The 22019-nt window shown below is 37.6% G+C and overlaps 1 protein-coding gene and 1 pseudogene across 4 annotated transcripts in view; both read left to right on the plus strand.

The window, feature by feature from the left end:
• The window catches only part of IGSF11 (immunoglobulin superfamily member 11), a 137932-nt gene that overhangs the window by 102830 nt on the left and 13083 nt on the right, over positions 1 to 22019 (plus strand). For 3 of the 4 annotated variants that reach the window (XM_065876117.1, XM_065876116.1, XM_065876118.1), the window contains exons 1-3: positions 1304 to 1459; positions 3760 to 3967; positions 6700 to 6855. In XM_065876117.1, coding sequence (XP_065732189.1) covers positions 1421 to 1459; positions 3760 to 3967; positions 6700 to 6855 — 403 coding nt within the window. In that variant the 5' untranslated portion in view covers positions 1304 to 1420. Of the gene's footprint in view, positions 1 to 1295; positions 1460 to 3759; positions 3968 to 6699; positions 6856 to 22019 lie in introns of those variants that run through there. The other variant, XM_065876115.1, reaches the window with a different exon arrangement.
• Positions 12655 to 13460, plus strand: LOC136122575 (tetratricopeptide repeat protein 19, mitochondrial-like; annotated as a pseudogene).

Raw genomic sequence — 22019 nt, forward strand, 5'->3', positions numbered from 1 at the left:
ATACATACTCAGATGTTTTGCCCATTTAATATTAGGTTGTTTGTCTTTTTATTATTGAGCTGTAATCATTCTTTATATATTCTGTATACAAGTCCTTTATCAGATATGTAAATTAAAAATATTTTTTCCCAGTCTATACCTTGGCTTTTTATTTTTTTAATTAAGTCTTTTGAATCACAGAAGTTTAAAAATTTTAATCAAGTCCAGTTTCTTAATTGTTTTCTTTTACGGTTTATGGTCCTGGTGACATAGCTAAGACCACTTTGACTAATCCAAGGCCGCAAAGGTTTTCTTCTATGTTTATTTCTAGAAGTTTAATAGTTTTAGCTCTTACATTTAGGTCTATGATACATTTTGAGTCGATTTTTGTATATGCTTTGAGGTAAGGGTCTGAGTTGAATTTTTTGCATATTAATATTGAATTGTTCCAGAATCATTTTTTGAAAAAACGATTTTTCCCTCATTTAATTGTCTTGTACCTTTGTTGAAAAGCATTTGATCATAAATAAATAAGGTTTCTTTCAGAACGATCAAGCCTGTGCCATTTGTCTGATGCTCTGTCCTTACGCTAGTATTACACTGTCTTGATTGCTATAGCTAATTTATAGCAAATTTTGAAATCAGATAGTGTAACGTCTCCAAATTTGTTCCTGTTTTTCAATATTCTTTTGGCTATTCTAGTTCTTTGCCTTGTCATGTGTTTTAGAATTAGCTTGTCAGTATCTGCAAAAAACATGCTACGATTTTGATTGGCATTGCTCTCCATCGTAGATCTATTTGGAGAGGATTGGCATCTTAACAGTGTTGATTCTTCCAACCCATGAACATTGCATATCCATTTATTTAGTCTTATTTGATTTCTTTCATCAGCATTTTATAGTTTTCAGTATATACATCCTGAGCATATTTTGTTGGATTTATATATAAGCATTTAATTTTACAGTGTGCTATTGTGTAATGATTCTTTAAAATACTTTCAGTTTATTTCTTATCCCTCATCACCGTTAAAGCTTTGCTTAGACCCTGTCAGTTGAATTCTCCCAATCTGTATTTGAATCTGGCAAATATCAGATACCGTCTTACAAAATAGAATGTGTCTTCTAATATTTTTCCTTTATAGTTTCTAAGAGGTAAAAGGTTGAAAAATTTTTATTATTTTGACTCAGTGAGTGGTCAGTAGATGTTTAGTAAGACTGTTATATCAGTCTGTTTACATAACTGATAATATAAAACACACAGACCTTTTATGAAGAGATGTGGTCTATCACATAACCTCTTTGTTCCTCCTTCTGTAGGTGTTGCAGCTTCCCTGGAAGTCTCCGAGAGCCCTGGGAGTGTCCAAGTGGCCCGGGGTCAGACAGCAGTCCTGCCCTGTACTTTCACTACCAGCGCTGCCCTCATTAACCTCAATGTCATTTGGATGGTCATTCCTCTCTCCAATGCGAACCAGCCTGAGCAGGTACTTCTGTCCCATCCTGTGCTACCTCTGAAATTTTAATCTTTTCACAAGAGGTGGGTAGGAAAGCATCTTGAGTACATATTTGATTTCTAGAATAAGGTGATACTTCCACTGAACCTAAGCTGTTTTAAATCCTACTCCTGCATTATTAGTCAACTATCAGAAGAAGCTATCCTCTTTGTAAAAAAATTTTTTTTTTTAAATTAAGAGATGTCAAGGGGATCCTTCCGAGGATTTTATGTAGGAACCTGGAATTTCATCAAAACACATTGCTGACAGGAAATACTAAGACAGAAAAAGCAAAGTATATTTTGACAGGGAGGGACTAGTACTAACATAGGTGGATGAGAGACTACTTTTTAAAGATAGTGATAGGGCTTCCCTGGTGGCGCAGTGGTTAAGAATCTGCCTGCCAGGGTTCAAGCCCTGGTCTGGGAAGATCCCACCTGCCACGGAGGCGCTAAGCCCGTGCGCCACAACTACTGAGCCTACGTGCCACAACTACTGAAGCCCACGTGCCACAACTACTGAAGCCCATGTGCCTAGAGCCCATGCTCTGCAACAAGAGAAGCCACCACATTGAGAAGCCCATGTACCACAACTACTGAGCCTGCACTCTAGAGCCCACGAGCCACAACTACTGAAGCCTGCGCGCCTAGAGCCCATGCTCCGCAACAAGAGAAGCCACCGCAATGAGAAGCCCGTGCACCACAACAAAGAGTAGCCCCCGTTCGCCACAACTAGAGAAAGCCCACGCACAGCAATGAAGACCCAATGCAGCCAAAAATAAAAATTAATTAATTAAAAATAAATAAATATAGTGATAATATTAAGGAAGTAACATTAGGTAGTAGTACTTGATCTTTTTGGTTAATTGCACAAGTATTTTAAAATAAACAAAGCCAGGCATGCTAGATCTCTTCCAAGATTCTCAAATAAATTAGGGTACATGAAAATAGAAGCTACTATCTAATGAGGTGTATCAGTTATAGGTAAAAGATTCCGTAATATGCGATACCCACTGCAGAAAATAATCCTCGGAAAATTAGTGAATTGTGAACATGACTATACCTTCATTCCCAAAATTAACTTATTTCTGTTATGAAGCTTTTCGGCTTCAGTAAGCTTTTCACTACCTAAAAATATTTGAGAAGCTAAGTTTTCTGATAGGAAATTTAAATTGATATATTTAATAGTAACCTCTTCTATTTCCTTAATCCATGGAACTTTAATAATTAGACTGAGCCTTTGAGATCATTTTGTTCAGCTTCATCATTTTAAGAGTCAGTGATAGAGGCAAGAAAAGACTTGACCACAATCTGCCAGACATTTAAGGTAGAGCTAAGATAAAACCAGGTACCTCACTCTCAGCCCAAAGGGCTTTTTGCAGTACCACTCTGAGTCCTCTCCCATGAAGAGTTAACTTTGGTAAGGAAATTGACATAGGTAAGCAATCATGGACTCATAACCCTTCTTCCCTTTCACGGCGTTCACTTATATTCAGTCTATAACTGTGAGCTATCATTTTGTGACCTAGTAAGCATGAGAATGGCAGTGTTAATTTTTTTAAACATTTTTTCTGGAATTAATTTTTGCACTGGTAAAAGTATCTATGAACTAATAGTAAGGTATCATAAAATGCACTTTCTCTAGTCTGTTGAGTTAGGTAAGGATACAATGTTATTCCAGTTTGGTATGTAAGAATTTAGAATCCCTGATATCTACAGATAGGTGCTGTAGTACAAAGTTGGTGACCTAGAGGGGTGGGATAGGGAGGGTGGGAGGGAGGGGATATGGGGATATATGTACACATATAGCTGATTCACTTTGTTATGCAGCAGAAACTAACAGAACGTTGTAAAGCAATTATACCCAATAGAGATGTTAATAAAATAAAAGAAAAGAAAAAGAAAAAAGAAAGCCCAACAAATAATTTAAAAAAAAAGTTGGGGGGGCTTCCCTGGTGGCGCAATGGTTGAGAGTCTGCCTGCCGATGCAGGGGACACGGGTTCATGTCCCAGTCCAGGAAGATCCCACGTGCTGTGGAGCGGCTAGGCCCATAAGCCATGGCCGCTGGGCCTGCGCGTCTGTAGCCTGTGCTCCGCAACGGGAGAGGCCACAACAGTGAGAGGCCTGCGAACTGCAAAAAAAAAAAAAAAAAAAAAAAGTTGGTGACAGCTTTAATATTAGAAATATAATTTTCCAATGTTTGGTATAGTCTGCTGTTTACTAGATAGTTATTGTTATGTGTCTAGAAGGAGGTGCAGTGGCCAATTTATTTCTTTCGCTTTCCTTTGCAGGTCATTCTGTATCAAAGTGGACAGATGTTTGATGGTGCCCCCCGGTTCCATGGTAGGGTAGGATTTACAGGCACCATGCCAGCCACCAATGTCTCTATCTTCATTAACAACACCCAGCTATCAGATACAGGCACCTACCAGTGTTTGGTTAACAACCTTCCAGATAGAGGGGGCAGGAATATTGGGGTCACCGGTCTCACAGTTTTAGGTGAGTGACAGGAAAATGTTGCAGCTACCTTGGCTTTACTTACGAATTTACTCTCAAGCATATTTACTTCTGCCAGTTTTTCTGTACTCTCTTTCTGCTTGTGTCGTTTTCCTGTCCTCTCTCCTTTCAGCTCCATCTGGACTCTGCTTCTGCATGCTTCTTCCATGTAGTCTCCCCACCCATTACTCCATTTCAGGTGGCTCTCGAAAGCTTACTTGTTAAATGACTTTTCCTCAGGGTGGAGAAAGGTGGTATAAAATACCATCAAAAGTGGCCTCTCACTTCTCCTAAGCTTTTATAGGATAGGACTTATTGCTGAGAGCAAATTAAATCAAGAACAATTGATTATAAGCAGGGAGCAGGGTTTTAGCACACGTGAGAATAAATTTACTACTACTTCACATCTATGTAATGCTGAGTAGGCCCCCGACAGTTCTAAGCTTTCGCCTCTTGTCCTGGAAGAATTTTAATAATACTTCCTTTTACTCTCAAAAGTATCCTTGTTTGAACAAGAAATTATATGATCAGTTTGGTCTTAATACCGAGATCAAATAGATTTAGAGTCTTTCCCAAGGTTTTATAGACCATGAACAACAATAAAGTTTAGCTTAAAATTTAGGTCTCTGTAACTCAAACCAGTATTCTTTCTGTTGTACCATACAGATAGACTATCTCATGCTAAATGAAATTCATTCTGAGCACGTTTTATTTCTCACTTGCGCTGCTTCTGAAATAAAGCGCTGCCTCCTAAATGGGTACTTGTGGTAGAAGTGGCTACATTCAGTTCATCTGGGGAGGATGAGAAGTGCCTAGAGAAGCCTGATGCTCTGGACTGTCCTCCATCCTACTGAAGTCTCAGAATCGACTCCAGGATTCCTTGGTACATTCTCCCCCTTTTCCCTTCCACTGTTGAGTCCCTTGAAGATACCAGTGTTGGGGGTTCTTGCCATTTTCCTTCTTTGGGCAAGAAAATGCTATAGCCCTGGCACCTTGTTCTCCCAGTCTTCAAACAGAATAAGAAAACCAAGGACAAGTGAGAGATTTCTGTCCTAGAACTATTGTTCATTCAAGTATATTAAAATTATTTAGACTTTGAAGCACTCTGAGTACTGAATTAAGAGTACTGTTGGAATTTAACATTATTTTGATGCTTACACCTATAGTTTAGGTAGTGAGCTTCCCACGTGATCCACATTTTTTTTTTCATTTTTTAAAGGAAGAAAAAAAACCCTGTAATTTATCTTATAGTTAGTACTACCTTCAAATAATTATTTTGGCTTTCCCCTCATAGCCTCATGGTGGCAATGTTTAAAGCAGTAAATTGAGATTGGTTTATCCCATCACAGGAGTTAAGATTCCTTGAGATTTTTCAGCCTTTCTACCTAACCCTTTCATTGTTCTCTCTTCCCCCACCCATTTTCTTTCTTTCCTCTGTGTAATGCATTCATTTTCCACTCATTCATTCATTTTTGCAAGGTTGAACACATTTATTAAAAAGTCATTAGCATTACAAGTGCATCATCACTTGTATTTAAACTCTACTATATGCATTATCAAATATGAGAATCCAAGCCATGGGCTTAGTTTATATTTTTATTTGCTTGCTTTTTCATTATAAACTATCACCTTCTTCCTTTAATATTCTTTTGTTTTTTGTAATTTTTTGTTTCACATCCTTTGTGTCCTTATCTGTATATAAAATGTCCATTGCATTACTATCAAGTACTAGATATACTTGAACCTTGCTCTGACTCCTCCCACCATAAAACCGAAGTTGGTATAATGTTGGTGTGTCTGGTTTTGTTTGTAAAGTAACAAAGATCTATGGTAAGGTGGTCTTAGCCGAGAGTAGCCGGCAGGGTAAGTGGATGCTGTTCCTTGAGATATCTTCTTTACAAGGGGGCTCTTTCATCAATTAAAAAATTTTAATTGTGGTAAAATATAACAAAATTTACCATTTTAGCCAATTTTTAAGTGAACAATTTAGTATATTCACATTGTTGTGCAACCAATCTCCGGAACTTTCTTCAGCTTACAAAAATAAAATTCTGCTCATTAAATGACATTTCTCCCTCCGCTCAGCAGCTGGAAACCACTGTTCTATTTTCTTTTTCTATGAATTTGAGTACCCTAGGTGCTGCATATAAGTGGAATCATACATTATTTGTCTTCTTATAACTGAATTATTTCACTTAGCATGTTCTCAAGGTTCATCCATGTTGTAGCATGTGTCAGAATTTCCTTACTTTCAAGGTTAAATAATATTCCATTGTACGTATACACTATATTTTGTTTATCCTTCCATCCCTCTATGGACACTTGGGTTGTTTCCACCTTTCAGCTATTGTGAATAATGCTGCTCTGAACATGTGTGTATTCAGTAATGCTTTTAAAAGCAATATGTTGACATGAAGGATCTTAAGAATTCTTCGAATACTTCTTTGGAGGAAGAAGAGTGAAACTAAAGCCATAAGGTATCTTAAAAATATAATCTGAGGGTGTTGCCCCTTATACATATTTGCTCCCTGCCAGCTGAAATTGTAGGCCCTGCACCTATGGCCAAACCTGTGCATCGTACATACCATTCACTGGCTTTGCTCATGAGGTAGTCTTCTGATATGTGTCCCCAAAACAGTGTTACCTGAGGTTCTAGTGCTGAATGTTGATGTCTCCTCTGTCATCATTTGACTCATGGTAAATGTATTCTTTATTGCTTACCCTTCCTATTATAGTTCCTCCTTCTGCCCCACACTGCCAAATCCAAGGACCCCAGGATATTGGCAGCGATGTCATCCTGCTCTGTAGCTCAGAGGAAGGCACTCCTCGACCAACTTACCTTTGGGAGAAGCTAGACAGTAGCCTCCAGCTACCCCCAACAGCCACTCAGGGTATGTATGGTGTTGCTTCACCCATTTAATTCATTATCATGGAAAATTCTGACTCGCACGCTCACAAAGTAATTGACTTTGACAGAGTTTGAAAAATAACACACCCTATTTGTAACTGCTGAAAAAGCTATCTGGATCGTTTTGTGTTTTCAGCTTTAAAGAGAATAAAAATATCTCCTTTCATCTTCGCAATGCTGTCTTTATGAAATATATCTTATCCAGTGGTAACTATATATGGAAATTCTGTCTCTTTGTAGTGAAGACTTAAAATAGCTAATTGGTGGTTTCCTTGAATTGTTAACTGTAAGACAATCCTTGAAGTTTATAACTGAGAATCTACTTCCTACTTAAGAAAAAACTGCCTAATTTAGTATGAGAAACATCAGCATGGTCATGAGAGGGTTAATCATCCTGTTTTCAGCCTCAAGTCTAATTAGAGGAGGAAGATGGGAAAGAGAACAGGAAAAGGCCTCAGATCATGGGAGATCTAGGAGTTGATCACACCAGACAGGTAAAGATGGAGGAGGCATGAGTATCACCGATGGTTTTCTGCATGTAAATCCAGCTGCTTAAATTTGATATTAAAGGAAACACCCTTGAAAAATTGAGGAAAATTTATGAAATGAGGGAAATTACAGAATCATATATGTAATTTCTATTTCAAGAGAATAAAATTTAGCAGTCTTGTGTGTTGCATCATCTCTAATACAGAGCATGTCTCTTCTAGCATTCTCAGGGCAGATTTACAAATCTTAACTTAAAGAGTTGGCAGTTAATGGAGAGGTCCCAAACAACCTTAGTTATGCCTGATAAGTTTGAATCATATTTTTGGTATAGACCTCTCATGGAAAGGAAAGTCCTAAGTTGTATGGTGAAGTTAGACATTAAAGAACCAGGATCACCAGCCTCTTAAGAGCTTTTAAGTTTCCTTTAAGAATCCCCACAGAAATTATTAATAGACCTTCCCATCACTTTTTAGTTAACTTAGCCCAGTATTATTTTAAAAAACTTCTTTTCAACATAATAACTTTTGGGTTACTCTAATAATGATTACTGCAATGCTGTTGTTGCCTACTGATTGTTCATTGCTAGGTGTTTTAGCCATACTGTGGGCTAAATAGCTTTTTTTTTTTTTTTGGTGGACTAATCTGTTAATATTACCATTGTAAGTGGCATGTTTAAATTAGCTCTTGTCTTGAAATCCTGAAAACTATATTCAAGTTCTAGATTTTCCAGTAACTATTTTCTGTGACAGTTCACCCCTTTGTTGCCTTTTTGTAAAATAAGGCTATTTAACAACATCATCTCCAAGGTCCTCTGTATTAGCATTAAGATTCTATGATTTAAAAAAAAAGATGGTGCCCCAGAGAGAGCCAGGCAGGGAGAGAAAGTCAGAGACGGTGCCCACCAGGCAGCAAATCTAGCTAAGTGCTACATCGGATGCCTGCCTCTCAGGCCGAAGCTCCAGGACAAGCAGACCAGCCTCCCCGACACGAGGTCTGGATGACCAGTGACTGCTTTGCACTGGTCCCTGGAGCAGCATTGCCTTTGAAGATATGTATGTGTTGCTAACAAATGACTGACTCTGGACCTGCACAGTGGAAGCCACAGAATGAACAACATACCTGAACAAGTCACACTATCAGTTTTGTTGGAGAGACCTTCAAGATGGTGGAGGAGTAAGAGGTGGAGATCACCTTCCTCCACACAAATACATCAGAAATACAACTACATGTGGAACAACTCCTACAGAATACCTACTGAACGCTGGCAGAAGACCTCAGACTTCCCAAAAGCCGTGTGACTGACAGAGTCCTGGTGCTCTGGCCGGGTGTCAGGCCTGTGCCTCTAAGGTGGGAGAGCCGAGTTCAGGACCTTGGTCCACCAGAGACCTCCCTTCTCCACGTAATATCACACAGCGAAAGCTCTCCCAGGGATCTCCATCTCAATGCTAAGACCCAGCTCCTCTCAACAACCAGCAAGCTCCAGTGCTGGACACCCCTTGCCAGACAACTAGCAAGACTAGAACACAGCCCCACCCATTAGCAGAGAGGCTGCCTAAAATCTTATTAAGGTCACAGACACCGCAAAACACACCACTGGACACGGTCCTGCCCGTGAGAAAGACAAGATCTAGCCTCATCCACCAGAACACAGGCACTAGTTCCCTCCACCAGGAAGCCTACGCAACCCACTGAACCAACTTTAGCCACTGGGGGCAGACACCAAAAACAATGGGAACTACGAACCAGCAGCCTGCGAAAAGGAGACCCCAAACACAGCAAGTTAAGCAAAATGAGAAGACAGAGAAACACACAGCAGATGAAGGAGCAAGGTATAAACCCACCTGACCAAACAAATGAAGAGGAAACAGGCAGTCACCTGAAAAATAATTCAGAGTAATGATAGTAAAGATGATTCAAACTCTTGGAAATAGAATGGAGAAAATACAGGAAACATTTAACAAGGACCTAGAAGAACTAAAGAGCAAACAAACAATGATGAACAACACAATAAATGAAATTAAAAATTCTCTAGAAGGAATCAATAGTACAATAACTGAGGCAGAAGAATGGATAAGTGACCTGGAAGATAAAATAGTGGAAATAACTACTGCAGAGCAGAAAAAAGAATGAAAAGAATTGAGGACAGTCTCAGAGACCTCTGGGACAACATTAAACGCATCAACATTTGAATTATAGGGGTCCCAGAAGAAGAGAAAAAGAAAGGGACTGAGAAAATATTTGAAGATTATAGTTGAAAACTTCCCTAATATGGGAAAGGAAATAGTCAATCAAGTCCAGGAAGTGCAGAGAGTCCCATACTAGATAAATCCAAGGAGAAACACGCCAAGACACATATTAATCAAACTATCAAAAATTAAATACGAAGAGAAAACATTAAAAGCAGCAAGGGAAAAACAGCAAATAACACACAAGAGAATCCCCATAAGCTTAACAGCTGATCTTTCAGCAGATACTCTGCAAGCCAGAAGGGAGTGGCAGGATGTATTTAAAGTGTTGAAAGGGAAAAACCTACAACCAAGATTACTCTACTCAGCAAGGATCTCATTCAGATTCGATGGAGAAATTAAAACCTTTACAGACAAGCAAAGGCTAAGAGAATTCAGCACCACCGAACCAGCTTTACAACAAACGCTAAAGGAACTTCTCTAGGCATAAAACACAAGAGAAGAAAAAGACCTACAAAACCAAACCCAAAACAGTTAAGAAAATGGTAATAGGAACATACATATCAATAACTACCTTAAATGTAAATGGATTAAATGCTGCAACCAAAAGACATAGACTGGCTGAATGGATACAAAAACAAGACCCATACATATGCTGTCTACGACAGACCCACTTCAGACCTATGGACACATACAGACTGAAAGTGAGGGGATCGAAAAAGATATTCCATGCAAATGGAAATCAAAAGAAAGTTGGAATAGCAATTCTCATATCAGACAAAATAGACTTTAAAACAAAGACAATTACAAGAGACAAAGAAGGACACTACATAATGTTCAAGGGATCAATCCAAGAAGAAGATATAACAATTATAAATATTTATGCACCCAACATAGGAGCACCTCAATACATAAGGCAAATGCTAACAGCTATAAAAGGGGAAATCGACAGTAACACAATCATAGTAGGGGATTTTAACACCCCACTTTCACCAATGGGCAGATCATCCAAAATGAAAATAATTAAGGAAACACAAGCTTTAAATGATACATTAAACAAGATGGACTTAGTTGATATTTATAGTACGTCCCATCCAAAAACAACAGAATGCACTTTCTTCTCAAGTGCTTATGGAACATTCTCCAGGATAGATAATATCTTGGGTCACAAATCAACCCTTAGTAAATTAAAAAAAATTGAAATCGTATCAAGTATCTTTTGTGACCACAATGCTGTGAGACTAGATATCAATTACAGGAAAAAAATCTGTAAAAAATACAAACATATGGAGGCCAAACAATACACTACTTAATAACCAAGAGATCACTGAAGAGCTCAAAGAGGAAATCAAGAAATACCTAGAATCAAATGACAAGGGAAACACGATGACCCAAAACCTATGGGATGCAGCAAAAGCAGTTCTAAGAGGGAAGTTTATAGCAATACAATCCTACCTTAAGAAACAAGAAACATCTCAAATAAACAACCTAACCTTACACCTAAAGCAATCAGAGAAAGAATGACAAAAAAAACCCAAAATTAGCAGAAGGAGAGAAATCATAAAGATCAGATCAGAAATAAATGAAAAAGAAATGAAGGAAACGATAGCAATGATCAATAAAATTAAAAGCTTGTTCTTTGAGAAGATAAACAAAATTGATGAACCATAAGCCAGACTCATCAAGAAAAAAATGGAGAAGATTCAAATCAAGAGAATTAGAAATGAAAAAGGGGAAGTAACAACTGACACTGCAGAAATACAAGGATCATGAGAGATTACTGTAAGCAACTATATGGCAATAAAATGGACAACCTGGAAGAAATGGACAAATTCTTATAAAAGCACATCCATCTGAGACTGAACTAGGAAGAAATAGAAAATATAAACAGACCAATCACAAGCACTGAAATTGAGACTTGGTTAAAAATCTTCCAACAAACAAAAGTCCGGGACTAGACGGCTTCACAGGCGAATTCTGTCTAACATTTATAGAAGAGCTAACACCCATCCTCTCAAACTCTTCCGGAATATAGCAGAAGGAGGAACACTCCCAAACTCATTCTTTGAGGCCACCATCACCCTGATGCCAAAACCAGACAAAGATGTCACAAAGAAAGAAAACTACAGGCCAATATCACTGATGAACATAGATGTAAAAATCCTGAACGAAATACTAGCAAACAGAATCCAACAGCACATTAAAAGGATCATACACCATGATCAAGTGGGGTTTATCCCAGGAACGGAAGGATTCTTCAATATATGAAAATCAATCAATGTGATATACCATATTAGCAAATAGAAGGATAAGAACCATATGATCATCTCAATAGGTGCAGGAAAAGCTTTCGACAAAATTCAACACCCATTTATGATAAAAACTCTCCAGAAAGTAGGCATAGATGTAACTTGCCTCAACATAATAAAGGCCATATATGACAAACCCACAGCCAACATCATTCTGAATGGTGAAAAGCTGAAAGCATTTCCTCTAAGATCAGGAACAAGACAAGGTTGTCCACTCTCACCACTATTATTCAACATAGTTTTGGAAGTTTTAGCCACAGCAATCAGAGAAGAAAAAGAAATAAAAGGAATCCAAATTGGGAAAGAAGAAATAAAGCTGTCACTGTTTGCAGATGACATGATACTATACATAGACACTCCTAAAGATGCTACCAGAAAACTACTAAAGCTAATCAACGAATTTGGTAAAGTAGCAGGATACAAAATTAATGCAGAAATCTCTTGCATTCCTATACACTAATAATGAAAAATCTGAAAGAGCAATTAAGGAAACACTCCCATTTAGCATTGCAACAAAAAGAATAAAATACCTAGGAATAAACCTACCTAAGGAGACAAAAGACTTGTGTGCAGAAAACTATGACACTGATGAAAGAAATTAAAGAGTATACAAACAGATGGAGAGATACACCACATTCTTGGATTGGAAGAATCCAAGTCATTGTGAAAACGACTGTACTACCCAAAGCAATCTACAGATTCAGTGCAATCCCTATCAAACTACCACTGGCATTTTTCACAGAACTAGAACAAAAAATTTCGCAATTTCACAACTGCTGCGGCTGGCAGTTGTGCATCATGAAAGATGAGCCAGAAGAGGCGAAGCTAATTTTGCATGATGCTCTTCATCTTGCCTTTTAGAGTGATAACAAGACGGCCATCACTTACATTTATGATTTGATGGCTAGCTTATCATTTTTACGGGGTCAGCTTGAAAATGCGGAAAAACTTTTTAGAGCAACAATGAGTTACTTGCTTGGAGGGGCCATGCAACAGGAAAACAATGCAATAATAGAAATCTCTCTAAAGCTGGCCAGTATTTATACTGCTCAGAATAGACAGGAATTGGCTCTTGCTGGCTATAATTCTGCATTTCAGCTCTAGAGGAAAAAATTGAAAAAGAAAACGAATTATCAGAAGACACTTTGTCAGTGTAAGAGAAAGCCAACACCCATCTCCTCTTGGGCATGTGCCTAGACACCTATGCCCGCTACCTTCTGTTCTCCGAGCAGCCATCACAGGCACAGAGGATGTATGAAGAAGCTTTACAGATTTCTGAAGAAATACTAGGAGAAAGACACCCACAGACCATCGTGCTGCTGAGTGACCTGGCTACCACCCTGGATGCACAGGGCCGCTCTGACGAGGCCTGTGTTCACGCACAGAGGGCGTCAGACCTGGCGAGACAGGTGGAGCACCCTGAGCTCCAAGTGCTGCTCAGTAATCTGGCTGCAGCCCCGATGCACAGAGAACGATATGCACAAGTAGAAGAGATCTACTAGGAAGCACTGAAACGAGCAAAGCTGAAAAGAGATGCGGTTTCTGCGCAGCACATCAGGGAAGAGCTGGCTGAGATGTCAAGAAAAAGGCGACCTTTGTTGTAGCCTTACCAAGCTCTAGACCCCTTTTTGTTGTGAGGAACGCCTAGTAACACCTCTTATTCCAGTCCCAGCGGCACCATAATCATTGACTTAAATCCTTTGTCCTTGATACTCAAGTCCCCTCAACTTAGCCTTGGTGGAGGACAAGCTGTATACACTGTATACACAGCCACTTCTGTTGTGCAAAGAAAACTTTCACCCCCACCTGATATTGCTTCTAAGGACAGGTGTCAGTTGTTGCTTTCCATTGTAACAGATGGTTGGTTAGGTGCTGTCCATGCTGGTCCGAGTATAGCTCTAGATTAAGAGACGCCAGTTTCCCTCTGGGGTAGAGTCTGGTATTTCAGCCAGGCATCTCTCCCATAAGATTTCTGCCCACCGATTTGCTGCCTTCTCTTATTTTATCAATACCTGGCAGACCAGAGCTACCGGTCTCATGGCAAAGGGGGATGACAGTGAGTTATTTTCTCTTATCATCTATCTCCTGAAGCCCAGTGTGGGATTTAATGCATAAAAAAGTAATATCTTGGCCTGCCACCAGCATCCAGCATGAAGTTTTAAAGTGGGATTAGGCACTGGAAAGTATAGTGCCCATTTGATTATAAATAAAAGTGAACTGTATGTTTTTGTATGTATCTGGTTATATACAACTATGATAAAAGGAGGGCAAGGAATGACGACCTCCTTCATCCCTGCCCTCTGAGCATTCACTCCTCTGCCTCCAGGCACAGGTGTCCCCAAACCCTCTGACTCCGAGTGGGGCCCTATAGGTGTAGTGTTGAAAGCTTCCCAGTCGCTCTGATTTGTGCTACTGGTGCTGTAGAAGAACCAGTGCCCTGGACCCTAGCTCTGGCTTTTGGAGTTTGGGTCTTAGTATCTTCGTGTGTAGTGAGATTGTCTCTTAGCCCTGGGAGAATGCATTTGGTGGATGACCTTACCTGGATAGGCTGCTGTGTTGAGAGCTTTATCACACTGCCTCAGAGTGTGTAAAGTACACAACACAGGGGGCATCGATGATGTTTTCACCCCAGCAGTTCTGCAGTTCTTCTAGGTACCATGAAGGAACCCTGTTGTTGCTGATATGCCTTTGCGGGGGGTGGGGTGGGCAGGATAAACTGATAGTTTGGGTTCCTGTGTACATACTGGGAGAACCCTTTCATAATAAACTAGACACTCTGCAATTAAATAAATAAATAAATAAGATAAAATTATGTCGCAATAAAAGTTACCAAAAAGTTGTCCTCATATAGTTTACATGTGGATACAAGATATTGAGTAAGTTTAGAACCAGCATCCTGTGGAGGTATACGTTGATTTTATACAGAGGAATAATAAAGTGGATTTAGTATTGTTCTTTTGGTATATAAAACTTTGAATTCTAAAATAAGTGGAAACTCTGTTTGATGGATATTATCTGAAGCAAAATATAGCAGTCTGGGCAGTGTTTCATTAGGCCTGTATAGTTGGCCCAGGTCCCATTAAGTGGAAACATAATGCATGAGACAGTTCATCAGCCTCTGCATCAGTGGGTTCTCAACCGGGGACAGTTTCATTTGGCAGTGTCTGGAGACATTTTCGGTTGTCACAGCTGGGAGGAAGGTGCTACTGGCTGCTAGTAGGTAGAGGCCAGGGATGCTGCTGAACATCATATATGCAACAGGTCAGCCCCCACAATAAAGAATTATCTAGCCCCAAATGTCAACAAGTGAATTAAATTAATAGATTTTTCAAACATTAAAACACCCTTGCATTTCTGGAATAAAGTCTATTTGTGATTAGTTTTTAATAAATTGCTAATATGCAGTATGCTAATTTTTTTTTTTTTTTTTTTTTTTTTGCGGTACACGGGCCTCTCACTGTTGTGGCTTCTGCAGTTGCGGAGCACAGGCTCCGGACGCGCAGGCTCAGCGGCCATGGCTCACGGGCCCAGCCGCTCTGCGGCATGTGGGATCTTCCCAGACCAGGACACGAACCCGTGTCCCCTGCATCGGCAGGCGAACTCTCAACCACTGCGCCACCAGGGAAGCCCAATATGCTAATATTTTAATAGAACTTTCTCATCTGTGATCATAAGTGAGAATGGCCCATATTTTTATGTCTTGTGTTATCCTTGGTTGAGTTTTAGTATCAGATGATAAAATGAGTTGGGCAGTTCTTTCTCTTTTTCTGTTCTCTGAAACACTACGAATAAGACAGAGGTGTTTTAGGACAAAGAAGACAGTGTGTTTGGCATGGAGTAAGCAAGGCAGAGAATAGTAGGAGCTATTTTGTCCACTTACAGGTGCTACAATGGGGGTATGTATACATATATATTTCTTAAAATCTATATTTGTTAATCATATTATTCAAATACTTTATATCTTTACCAATATTTTATTTGTTTCAGCTAGTATTTTATGTGAGAGATTTGTTTAAAAATCACATAGTAGGATTGTGGATTTGTCGATTATACCTTCTTTTTTTTAACCTGTCCTGGGCCTCTGTTGCTTATAGGTTGTTATATCTCACTGATTCTCTATGCTTAATATGCATTTTTGTGTTATTTTAACTGATATTAAAACCCCTATAATAGCTTTCTTTGGTTAATTCTTATTGTTATGTTTCTCTTTTATGGTTCATTTACTTTTGGGGTTTCCATGCTTTATCTTTTAGGTGTATCTCTTGTAAACAGTGTGTCTGGATCTAGTTTGGTTTCCAGTCTTCAATCTGAGAACATTTTTCCTTTGATTGAATCCATTTACATTAATTTTGATAATGGATATACTTGTTAATTTCTAATACCATATTTTATGTTTTTTATTTACCCAGCTTTTTCTTTTATACCCTATCCCATACCTTCTACTGCTTATTTCAATGTTCTTTATAAATTATGCACTTTTCCTTCATGGTTCCTAAGAAATCTTCTGTTGTCCTTATCCTTTCATAATTTAATGCAGCGAAAAGAGATGATTAACTCTCCTGCTTGCTTGAGAACTCTGTGCAGAACCTGGTATGGAGATCATAGATGGAACATCTTAACTATCACTGTAGTCCAAGACTATCGTGTTACAAGGGAGGAGACTGAGGCCCAGAGAGGATACCAGGTTTGCCCAAAGTCCACTGATAGAAAGCACTCCCATTCTCCTGCCAGGCTGGGAAGCCTCAGGAATCTTGATTCTCCTTGAACTCCCACTCTGTTTCCCTTCCCAGTGAGAGTGTGTCCATTTTTCTCTCATGGGGAGCAGAAAAGTCTTCAGCCACTTAATTTGCCCAATAAACAGGGGCTTATTTCCTCTTCATCGAAATGTTATTCTGACCAAAGATAAGATTTCCCCTTTGTTTTGCCTTCAGACATAAAAAAGTTAGTCCTATGCAGTGTTCATTACTCCCTCTTCTGAAAAAATTAAACACGAGCGATTATCATAACTGTATTCATTCGTTAATACATTCATCCATTCTTTTAGTGTGTGTGTGTGTGTGTGTGTGTGTGTGTGTGTACACATACACAGACACAACACTTATTCTGTGCAACTGCTTTAGGGTAGAGTGTTGGGGAAGGTAAAGGAATATAAAAATAAAGAGATATATCTCCATTCTAGAGTTCACTGTCTAATGGGGGAGACCAATATAAAGAGATAACTACAATGCTATGTATTTAATGCTATAAACGTGTTTATAGTGCTATAAAGTTAAAATGATAGAAGTATTAATTCTCCCTGAAGAGGTTAGGAAGGACTTTATAGGGAATGAAATTCCTGAGAAGAAAAGGATCTTAAGGGATGAGTAGATGTTTTACCAGGTAAAAGCGGTTATTATCAATAGAGAGAACCATGCATGCAAAATCTTACAAGCATAAAAGTTTGACCTTTTTTTGAAGTATAGTTGATTTACAATGTTATATTAGTTTCAGATATACAACATAGTGATTCAATATTTTTATAGATTATACTCCATTTAAAGTTATTGTAAAATATTGGCTATATTTCCTGTGTTGTACATTACATCATTGTATCTTATTTTTTTTTTATACCTTGTAGTTTGTACCTCTTAATTCCCTTCCCCTTCCTTGACCCTCCACTAACCACTTTCCCCACTGGTAACCCCTAGTTTGTTCTCTGTATCTCTGAGTCTGTTTTGTTATGTTCATTCATTTGTTTTATTTTTTAGATTCCACATATAAGTGAAAACATACAGTTTTTGTCTTTCTCTGTCTGACTTATCTCACTGAACAATACCCTCCAGGCCCATCCATGTTGTTGCAAATGGCACAATTTCAATCTTTTTTATGGCTGAGTATTCCTGTGTGTGTGTGTGTGTGTGTGTGTGTGTATTCCCCCCCCCCGCCACATCTTCTTTATCCTTTCATCTGTTGATGGACATTTAGGTTGCTTCCATATTTTGGCTATTGTAAATAATGCTGTTATGAACATTAGGTTGCATACATCTTTTTGAAGTTATGTTTTCATTTTCTTTGGATATATACCCAGCAGTGGAATTGCTGGATCATATGGAAGTTCTTTTTTCAGTTTCTTTGAAAAACCTCCATGCTGTTTTCCATAGTGTGTATAGAAATTTACATTCCCACTGACAGTGTATGTTCCCTTTTCTCTATATCCTTGCCAACATTTATTATTTGTTGTCTTTTTTACAGTAGCAATTCTGACAGTGTGAAGTGATAGCTCGTTATGCTTTCGATTTGCATTTCCCTGATGACTAGCAATGTCGAACATATTTTCATATGTCTGTTAGCCATCTGTATGTCTTCTTTGGAAAAATGTCTAGTCAGGTCTTCTGCCCAATTTTTAACCAGGTTGTTTGCTTTTTAGATATTGAGGTGTATGAACTGTTTATGTATCTTGGATATTAATCCATTACCAGACATATCATTTTCAAATATCTTCTCCCATTCAGTAGGTTATTTTTTTCATTTTGTATGTGGTTTCCTTAACTTTGTAAAAGCCTTTAAGTTTAATTAGATTCCATTTGTTTATTATTGCTTTTGCTTCCCTTGCCTAAAGAAACAGATCCAAAAATATTGGTAACACTTATGTGAAAGAGTGTATTGCCTATGTTTTTTTCTAGGAGTTTTATAGTTTTCAATCTTACACCTAAGTCTTTAATCCACTTTGAATTTATTATTGTATGTGGTGTGAGAAAATGTTCTAATTTCATCTTTTTACAGGTAGCTGTTCAGTTTTCCCAACACCACTCATTAAAGAGACTGACTTTTCCCATTGTATATTTTTGCCTCCTTTCTTGTAGATTAACTGACCTGTGTGTGCGTGAGTTTATTTCTGGACTCTCTATTCTGTTTCATTGATGTATGTGTCTGTTTTCTGTAACATACTGTTTTGATTACTGTAGCTTTGTAGTATATTCTGAAGTCAGGGAGGATTATACCTCCAGCTTTGATTTTTTTGTTCCCCCTAAAGGTTGCTTTGGATATTAGGGGTCTTTGGCAGTTCCATATGAATCTTAGGATCATTTGTTTTAGTTCTGTGAAAAATGTCATGGGTATTTTGATAGAGATTGCATTAAATCTGTAGATTGCTTTGGGTAGTATGGACATTTTAACAATATTAGTTCTTCCAATCCATGAACACAGGATATCTTTCCATATCTTAGTATCATCTTCAGTTTTCTTCATTAGTGTGTTATAGTTCTCTAAGTATAGGCCTTTCATCTCCTTGGTTAAATTTATTCCTAGGTATTTTATTCTTTTTGATAGGATTGTAAATGGGATTCTTTCTTGTATTCCCTTTCTGATAGTTTATTATTGATGTATAGAAAAGAAGCAGATCTCTGTATATTGATCTTATATCATGCAACTTGATTAAATTCACTTATCAGTTTTAATAGTTTTTTAGTGGAGAATTTAGGGCTTTCTATATATAGCATTGTGTCATCTGCAAATAGTGACAGTTTTACTTCTTCCCTTTTTAAATTTTTATTATCTGATTGCTATGGTTAGGACTTCCAATGTTGTGTTAAATAGAAATAGCGAGAATGGACATGCTTGTCTTGTTCCTGATTTTAGAGGAAAACCTTTCAGATTTTCTCCATTGAGTATGTTGTTAGCTGTGGGTTTGTCATAAATGGCCTTTATTATTTTGAGATATGTTCTTTTATACCAACTATGTTGAGAGTTTTTTTTATCATGAATGGGTGTTGAATTTCGTCAGATGCTTTTTCTGCATCTATGTAAATGATCATGTGATTTTTATCCTTCCTTTTGTTAATGTGGTATATCACATTGACTGATTTGTGGATACTGAACCATCCTTGCATCACTGGAATAAATCCCATTTGATCAAGGTGTATGATTCTTTTTATATACTGCTGAATTTGGTTTGCTGGTATTTTGTTGAGGGTTTTTGCATCTTTGTTCTTCAGAAATATTGACCTGTAATTTTTAGGGTAGTATTGTTATCTAGTTTTGGTATCATTGTGACAGTGGCCTCATTGAATGAATTTAGGAGTGTTCCTTCCTCTTTAATTTTTGGAATAGTATAAGATGGATACGTATGAACTCTTCTGTATATGTTTGGTAGCATTCCCCTGTGAAGCTATCTAGTCCTGGACTTTTCTTTGTTGGGAGTTTTTTCTTTTTTTTTTAAATTACTGATTCATTTTCAATACTAGTAATCAGTTTGTTCAGGTTATCTATTTCTTCCTGATTCAATCTTGGAAGATTGTATGCTTCTAGGAATTTATCCATCTCTTCTAGTTTGACCAATTTGTCGGCATATAACTGTTCATAGTATTCTCTTATGTTGTTTGTATTTCTGTGATATCAGTTGTAATTTATTCTCTTTCATTTCTTATTTTGCTTATTTGTGTCCTCTTTCTTTTTTTCTCAGTGAGCCTGGCAAAAAGCTTATTCATTTTGCTTATCTTTTTGAAAAACTAGCTCTTGGTTTCACTGATCTTTTCTTTTCTTTTGGTCTCTTTTATTTATTTCCACTCTGATCTTTTCCTTCCTTTTTCTGACTTTGTTTTCTCTCTCATTTCTTTAGGTGGTAGGTTAGGTTGTTTATTTGAGATTTTTCTTGTTTCTTGAAGAAGGCCTGTATTGCTATAAACTTACCCCAGTAGACCTGCTTTTGCTACATCCCATAAATTTTGGAAAATTGTGTTTTTATTTTCATTTGTCTCAAGGTATTTTCTGATTTCCTCTTTGATTTCTTCATTGACCCATTCGTTTTTTGGTAACATGTTGTTTAGCCTCTATGTATTTGTGTTTTTCCTATTTTTCTTCCTATAATTGATTTCTAGTTTCATACAATTATGGTTGGAAAATATGTTTGATATAATTTATATCCCTTTTAATTTTGTTGAGACTTGTTTTGTGGCCTAACAATTGATCTATCCTGGAGAACATTCCACGTGCATTTGAAAAGAATGTGCATTCTTTTGTTTTGTATGGAATGTCCTATAGATATCTATTAAGTCCATCTGGTCTACTGTGTCATTTAAGGCCACTGTTTCTTTATTGATTTTCTGTCTGGATGATCTATCCATTGATGTAAGTGAGGTGTTAATGTCCCTTACTATTGTATTATTGTCAATTTCTTCCTTTATATCTATTAACATTTGCTTTATATATTTTGGTGTTCCTATATTACGTGCATATATGTTAATGAATTTTATATCCTCTTCTTGTATTGATCCCTTTACCATTATATAATGACCTTTTTGTCTTTTTTTATAGACTTTATTTCAAAGTCTACTTTGTCTGACATGAGTGTTGCTACCCCAGCTTTCTTATTGTTTCCATTTGCATGGAATATCTTTTTCCATTCTCCCACTTTTAGTCTATGTGGGTTTTAGCACTGTGAGTCTCTTGTAGGCAGCATATAGATGGGTCTTGTTTGTTTTATCTGATCAGTCACCCTATGTCTTTTGACTGGAGCATTTAGTCCATTGACATTTAAAGTGCTTATTGATAGGTAAGTACTTACTGCCATTTTATTACTTGTTTTCTGGTTGTTTTTGTAGTTCTTCCCTGTTCTTCTTCTTTTAGTCTCTTCCCTTGTGGTTTGGTGATTTTCTTTAGTGTTATGTTTCTTTCTCTGTAGTTTTTGTGTACCTATTGTAGGTTTTTGATTTGCTCTTACTGTGGAGTTCATATATGTTGACCTATAATTATATTTGCTTGTTTTAAACTGATAGTCACTTAAGTTTAAGCACATTCTAAAAGTACTACAGTTTTATTCCTCTCCCCCACATTTTCTGTTTTTGATGTCATATTTTACATCTTTGTGTCAATCCCTTAACTGTTTATTGTAGTTAAAGTTGACTTTACAATTTTTGTCTTTTAACCTTTGTGCTCACTTTCTTAACTGGTTGATTCTCAGCCTTTCCTATATATTTGCTTTTACCAGTGGGATTTTTCCCTTCCTATAATTTCTTATTTCTTGTTGTAGCCTTTTTTACTTAAAGAAGACCCTCTAATGCTTCTTGTAAGGTCAGCTTAGTATTGATGATCTCTCAGTTTTTGCTTGTTTAAGGAGCTTTGTATCTCTCCTTCAATTGTAAATGATAATCTTGCAGGGTAGAGTGTCCTAGGTTGTAGGTTTTCTC

This window comes from Phocoena phocoena, chromosome 4 (genome assembly GCF_963924675.1).
Source record: "Phocoena phocoena chromosome 4, mPhoPho1.1, whole genome shotgun sequence".
Taxonomy (NCBI): Eukaryota; Metazoa; Chordata; class Mammalia; order Artiodactyla; family Phocoenidae; genus Phocoena; species Phocoena phocoena.